Source organism: Triticum dicoccoides, chromosome 7A (assembly GCF_002162155.2).
Source record: "Triticum dicoccoides isolate Atlit2015 ecotype Zavitan chromosome 7A, WEW_v2.0, whole genome shotgun sequence".
In the NCBI taxonomy this organism is placed as follows: Eukaryota; Viridiplantae; Streptophyta; class Magnoliopsida; order Poales; family Poaceae; genus Triticum; species Triticum dicoccoides.
In genome coordinates this window covers 8,431,510-8,438,622 of record NC_041392.1, presented here as the reverse complement: position 1 = coordinate 8,438,622, position 7,113 = coordinate 8,431,510, and the positions used below count along the sequence as shown (strand labels likewise).

The window sequence follows — 7,113 nt, the reverse complement described above, 5'->3', positions numbered from 1 at the left end:
TTTGTTGTAAGGGAGATCTATCTTGTGTATTTGGATGCATAGAGAGGAAGGACATCGGCCTGTTCTCTAGGGAATGATGTTGTATGGGGGCAGATTACTAGTGATGGCCTGACGGTTGCTTCTTCTCCGCTTAGCCGTCATTGGCAGCAAGGTCACAACCCCAACTGGTTGCGTACCCAATGGTGGTGAGCTTTGCCATGGATTTGGATCCGATTGCACTCTACTTCTCCATTCGAGGGGCTCTCTTGTAATGTTTCTGGGTTGAGTTGTAATTTTATTTTCTTGAGGGGTCTTTGTGTGCTTCAGGGTTCTTTGGTATTTTTCAATTCTTCGTCAAGAGGCAAGTAATTATCTCTATTAGGACACCAATAACTAGCCATCACTCCCTTAAAAAGAGCAGTAAACTGCCATCTGGCCCAATTTCCCGGGGCGCACCCCCGTTGGGCCACATGGCCAGCTTACTGCTTTTTGAAAATGTTATGAAAATACACATTTTCTTATTAACTAAACATAGAAAAATGTGAAATTATGTGTGCCATGATATGAAACCTAAAAATGCCATGCTACTTTATAAAACTACCATGCCACTATTAAAATGGCAGTAAAAACATGCCACCACAAAATACTAAAAATGTAATCCCTCTTAAAATAATAATAATAAATGACATCCTCACAATAATAGAAAATTCTCCTCATATTGTAAAATAAAAATGCCATGCGCTTATAAATAAAATTGCCATTCTCTAATAATAAAAATGCCTCCCTCTTATTAAAAAATGACATCCTTATCTTTTAAAGGAGAAATTCCATCCTCTTATAAAAAATGCCACCCTCTTATATAATAAAAATGCCATCCTAAAAAAATATCCATCCTATTATAAAAAAGACACACTCTTACAAAATAAAAATGTCATCCTCTTATCTTATAAATAAAAATGACATCCTATTACAATAAAAATAGCATCCTAAATAGTAAAAAGGCATCCTCATAGCAATAAAAATGATATCATATTATAAAAAAATGGTATGCTCTTACAAAATAAAATTGCCATCATTTAATAATAAAAATGCAATCCTCTTATAATAAAATATTACACCTTCTTTTAATAAAAATGTCACCCCTCTTATAATAAGAAATGTCATCCTCTTACAAATAAAGATGCCCTTCAAGAAACTAAAAAAACCAAGATTTTTCGATGATTTAAGAAACAAAAAGCTTAAAAAAATGCCAAGTTCTATATAAAAGTCAGCCTAAACACGAATATTCACGAACCACCTCTCCGGCCCAATGGCAAAAAGCCTTCGTGATCTCCCGAGAGCTCTCTCGCCCCGCGCATTACGCATTTTTTGGAAAATAAATTGAAATGAGCGTTCGCTGGGAGTAGGCAGACAGCGAATGTCTGCAGCCATCCGATGTGGCATCACACTGCGTCGAGATCCGTGCGACAGCGATGGGGAGTTCGTTGGGGTTGTCCTCCCACGGAACGTCAGCCAAATAACTTCCGTTCTTTTAACAGTAGACTTCGCATGTTAATGAAAAACCTTCCCCTTCTTAACCAATATAAAAAATATGACAAAAGTTTTGTTTTGTTAAAAAAAAATTGTCTTTCTTGCAGAGATATTTTTTGTGGTTCGGCCTGCTACTTCTTTCTTACCTGGGCTGCAACCTGAGGGAAGCCCAACAGGACCGACGAAGCCGGCTCCTACCACCAGGCCGTGACCCTCTCGCCTGCCGCCGTCAGTCCGTCCCCTCGCCGCCGCCCACCAGTGTCCGTCGCCGCCGCCAATCCCACCCTCGCTGCCGTCGGCCCCCGCCCCCGCGCGATTTCCTCACCGCCCCACCACCGAACGCATCTGGCCGTCCGCGGGTTCGACAGCTACGGCGGATTGAAGCTCCAGCCTCAACCCGTGACCATCGCCGGCGCCGACGCCAAGACCTCCTCCGCCCCCGCCCACGCCCGCGCGCTCCGCCGAGGACCTCATCAACAGGCCACCCTCTTCGACCTCGTCATCCTCTGGTAATCAATCCATCCCTTCCAGAAGATAAAGATAAAAAAATCAGAGGATATGCCTGTACCTGAAAATGTACCACTCTGTTGCACGATGGAGCTCATTGCATCAATCTGTACTAGCTCAACACCTCAAGCTTTGGATGCTACATTTCTATGGCTGCTTGATTAGTTTTTGTGCGCTCTGCATCTGCATTGCTATGGCGCGGCTCTGCGCCTCTTTGGTTTGCTTTGGTTCGGTCACCACGTATTATGCATCAAAGCAAGTATTTATCAGCTGGTTGGATAGATGATGTACAGGCTTTGAAGAGAACCCCATAAATAAGAGTGGCATTCGGCTTAATTACGCATCGTGACCGTGGGCGTGCTCACGTTGCTGCTATATATGCTCTCTCTGTTGTGTGCGATTTCTCCGATATATCATTCTAATCTATGCGCTTCCATTCAGCTTATCTGTACCATGTCCATGTGGTTAATACATATCATTCGTCTATCCATCTCTATTAAGTTATTTCCAGAAGATCATTGCGAGAGTAAGCTTAGCAAGAAAAAGTAGAGCTGCAGCCCCTTACTTTTTGATTCTGTTCTCTGTTAGACAGTTGCGCTGCTGTTCTTTGCTGACGAATATTCCACCACCGCTGCTTCTATTTCCTCTCCGGCCGTGATGACGTCTCCTAGCTCCCAGGCAATGACCCTATCGCACCCAAGGTGATAATCCCCTGCCCTGATCTTTCTGCCACATGTGCATCCCACCCTACTTATGAACCCTCTTTAACATCCCCAGCTCCGGGCGCCATTTCTACCTCGCCGTTGACTGCCTCCAGTTCAAGATGGTGCGTGTCCGACATCCCTGCTACCGTGCATTTTTGGGTTCCTCTCAGCTGATAACTGTGTCCAGTTAAGCGGCCACAGATCGTGCGCATTGAACCAGATTTTTATTCTTGTGAACCTGTGGTTATTTTTGGTGTGCAGAGGACACTACTGGAGCTCCTAGGTGTTGTCTCTGATCGCCATGGCTCGGTGCCCATTGCCATATGTGTTTCATCCCGGGATGAGCTAGATGCTGTCTGTGTTGCTGTTGCCAACCTCCCCTTCGTGTCCTTATCACCGCTGGTATGCTCAAGTTGGTTGGGTGCCAATTTCCATGCTCAGTTCTGTGATATGCTTTGTGGTTGCATCATTGACAATTGTGGGATAGCTAATTGTATGATATACACAATTTGCACTGTTAATTGCTTAATTTTTCAAGAGAGAACATTGATAATATTGACACCTTCATCTAGGAATTATGAGTGTGCGACTGCAGATATTGTTTTGTATCCAATGGTCCCAGGCTTCCTTGCTTTTCTGTTACCCCTGCTATAGTAATATGAACATCGTTTCAGGTTCTCTTGATTGTTCACGATCCTTTCTATGAAGTACTTTTGCTAGTTAATAATATCAATCTGTGGATTTGTGTACACAGTACAGCGATCAAGATGAAGCTGAGCGTGCATCTGTTCTTGAGAAATCCCGTCGGGCAGCAATACAGCGAAATCAGATTGAAGATACTTCTATTGATGAAAGTCCCAAGCCTGGAAGCGTGGTCTTGAAGTTAAATATTACAGTTGTAACAGATGCTTGCTTGCCTTCGGCGGCGATGGGAGAGGCTCCCCTTATGTCTCGTGTGCTGATAAACTATGAATTGCCTACAAAGAAGGTGAGCACGCTTAATTTTTCATGATATTTTACCTTCAGGACTTCTGTGGCAAACATACACGTAGCTGTTTATGGTAAATTTTACCTTTCAGTGCTATCATGCATTCAGGATGTTTCATTGTGCACCATTGGTTCTAATTTGTAGATCATTTTGGCTTACCTGATGTTTGTATCTGAAATTTTTCAGGAGGCTTACTTAAGACGTGTATCAGCATGCTTGGCAACAGGTAACTTTAGAAAATATCAATTGATCGGCCTTTTGGAATGCTGATTAGTTGATGTACTATGATTGTGCAGATGGAATCGTGATTAATATGGTGGTTGGTGGTGAGGTGGCTCTTCTAAGGTCTCTGGAAGAAACCAGTGGATTCGTCATTGCTGAGATGCCAATACATGTAAATAAACTCTTCTTAACACTTAAAATCTGTTTTGCTAGTAATACAGTGAGCTCTTGTCGTCTAAACTGAAAATATTTGTAATGCAGGTTTCTGAGATATTATGACAGCCTCAATTCGCTTCAGAAATTACTGTTACACTTCAGGACTAACTACTCCAGTTTCTGTTGGTGCTACTTTGACTTGTGGGATTACTCTTTGCTTCCTTCATATTTGGATTTGTCTTTAAATTAGGTTTCAGAATAATGGGATTGATGTTTATAATTCTATTTATTGAGAAATGGACCTTTTTTTACTTAAAAGTTTTTATCTGTCTATGTATTTCTATTTCGTACAGCATTTCTGTTTTTGTGTCTGTTATTAAGGGAATGAAGATTTTCAGACTAGTACGACAATCAAACCTATTCCTAAGCAGTGGAACTCGCACGAACATGTTTAGTTCTAACCGGATCAGTTGCAAAGAGACAGCCCAATTGGTATTGCCATGAAATGCTTCAGCTATGTTAGAATTGGTGCGCCTCAGCTGTAGCTTTGTTGTATTATCTTATGGAAAAATACATGCTATTGTCTGTTACACTTGAAAACACTAGATGTTGACAGGGATCTACTTTACACTTCATTATTATGCTTCATAATTTGTTAATATATTTAACATAGTATTCATCTAATGTTCTTTTTTTCAATATATTCCTGTGAAAAATAAATAGTTTGTTCCCATGCATCCGTCTTTTATACCTGTGCATTTTGCTTACTCTGGAGGTGTAGGCTGTCGGTCCCTCAACATACTTGACTGGCTTGTCAGTTCCAGGATCTCCGATTACATAGGCTTCATACTGATCGGTGGAGACTTCGGCCCTGTTTGTTTCAGCTTTAGGCGGCATATTCTAGTAGGCAAAATCAGAAGTTGAAACCAACAGCTATTTTTTTTAGATGCAAACCAACAGCTTTTTGGAATTTGCTTTGCCAGGAGCAGTAAAGCTTGAATCAGCTTTGCCGGTGGAGTGAATCCTGGTTCGAAGCCAACCGAAATTGCTGAAGCTGAAACAAACATGGCCTTCATCCACTTCCAGTCTTCTTTCTCCTACTAGAAACAAAGCCTAGATCAATGGTGATATAGTGCGCTAATTATGTGAAGAAGAAAAATGACATATGGATAATTCAATTCGGTGGCCGGGCTCATCTACACCCATTGAACAGTAAAACAAAATAAAACAGCAGAAAAATTCAAAAAAATCCATTTTTTGTGATGTTAGATGCTCAAATGTGTGAGGTTCGTCCAAAATTTTGGGGTGTTTGGATTTTCGAGGAGCTCGTGGCAAAAAAAAGTAAAAATTCACCAAAATTTGCACAGGCATCATGCACATTAGCATCTTCCATCACAATTTTGTTTTGATTTTTTTTCTATTTAAAACGATTTTAATGTTCAAACCGGTGCAGAATAGCCGCGTCCATTGAATACATCATAGTCCCATGAAGGAGATCCTTTACAACCAACTATTGAGCTGCACCTTGTAGGTCCTTAATCAGCGCCAACAAGTAGAGAGGAAGGCATGGAACTTGTGCGTAGGATCACCAATCTTGCTTGAACATTTCTCAAATCAGCAAGGTCCATAGCTCACACAAAAAAACAAGTGTTGCACTATCAGATCGAAATGGGCACTAAAAGTTTATATCTCTGAAAAAACATGGATGCGAAGGGAAAAATACAACGTGCCTAAGAACCATATGCATTGGTTTATCCCCGTCCTGCAAGACTTACCAAAAAGGTTTTCGCCCCGCTTTATATATAAAGCACACCGACCGATCACAACTCAGATGCAGACGCACTCCACCACAACACACGCACACACCCAAGGCAGGATACAAAGGCACTGAGCGCAGCAACACTACCCTAGTACTATAAGAGCAACCGGAGTTCTCAACCGTGAGCATGCCACCGCGAAGAGATGAAGCCGCATATGACGAACCATGTGCTCCAAGGCGGCGCTTTCAGGAAGGTTACGACACTAGAGGGCCGCCACTGCCCGACCCGGGGATCAGAATTTCCCCTGGAGCAACACAACGGGCAATGAGAGCCACGACAACGCCTTCAAGAAGGAAAAGAGCTTCGCCACCACCAGTCCGTCTGTAGATAGATCAGTTTTCATACCGGCCAACACTCACCACCACAGGACGCCACACCCCAGCGACCATGCCGTCCACACGACCATGGCCATCGGGCAACACCTAACCACGGGCTCCACCCATGAGCACCGCGGAACCACCACCAGGGCCGCCGCCCTGGCATCCCAGACCTTGATACCTCCTCGCTCGAAACCCACCGCAACCCCAACCATAGATACGGGCGGAAAGGGCCCGTCTTTCCCATCCCTGGAAAACCCCCAACGCCGAAACCCAATAGGTCGGCCAAAACTGGCCTCCATCGACCCATCCGAGGCACCGGGCGCGAGACGAGGTCGGTCTTGCTGCCGTGTGCGAGATGAGGTCGGTCATGTTGCCGGGTGCGAGATGATGTTGGGGAACATAGTAATTTTAAAAAATTTCCTACGCACACGCAAGATCATGGTGATGCATAGCAACGAGAGGGGAGAGTGTTGTCCACGTACCCTCGTAGACCGAAAGCGGAAGCGTTAGCACAACGCGGTTGATGTAGTCATACGTCTTCACGATCCGACCGATCAGGTACCGAACGCACGGCACCTCCGAGTTTTGCACACGTTCAACTCGATGACGTCCCTCAAACTCCGATCCAGCCGAGCTTTGAGGGAGAGTTACATCAGCACGACAGCGTGGTGATGATGAGATGTTCTACCGACGCAGGGCTTCGCCTAAGCACCGCTACGATATTATCGAGGTGGATTATGGTGGAGGGGGGCACCGCACACGGCTAAGAGATCAAGAGATCAATTGTTGTGTCTATGGGGTGCCCCCCTCCTCCGTATATAAAGGGGGAGGAGGAGAGGGCCGGCCAAGGGGGGGCAATCCTACTCTAAGTAGGTTTGCCCCCCCTT

General features: G+C 44.1%; 1 protein-coding gene across 2 annotated transcripts; it reads left to right on the top strand.

Moving 5' to 3' along the window:
- Window positions 1–1,697: 1,697 nt before the first annotated feature.
- Window positions 1,698–4,452, top strand: LOC119330404 (eukaryotic initiation factor 4A-I-like). 2 transcript variants are annotated; one of them, XM_037603511.1, is made up of 8 exons: window positions 1,698–2,018; window positions 2,605–2,717; window positions 2,794–2,842; window positions 2,982–3,122; window positions 3,475–3,708; window positions 3,895–3,934; window positions 4,005–4,102; window positions 4,192–4,452. In XM_037603511.1, the coding sequence occupies exons 2-8, from the start codon at window positions 2,674–2,676 to the stop codon at window positions 4,207–4,209; spliced, it is 624 nt and encodes a 207-aa protein (XP_037459408.1). In that variant the 5' UTR covers window positions 1,698–2,018; window positions 2,605–2,673; the 3' UTR covers window positions 4,210–4,452. The 2 variants fall into 2 exon arrangements, with proteins under 2 accessions (XP_037459408.1, XP_037459409.1); XM_037603512.1 differs by having other exon boundaries at window positions 1,699–2,018; window positions 2,609–2,717; window positions 4,192–4,441.
- The last annotated feature ends 2,661 nt before the right edge of the window (window positions 4,453–7,113 follow it).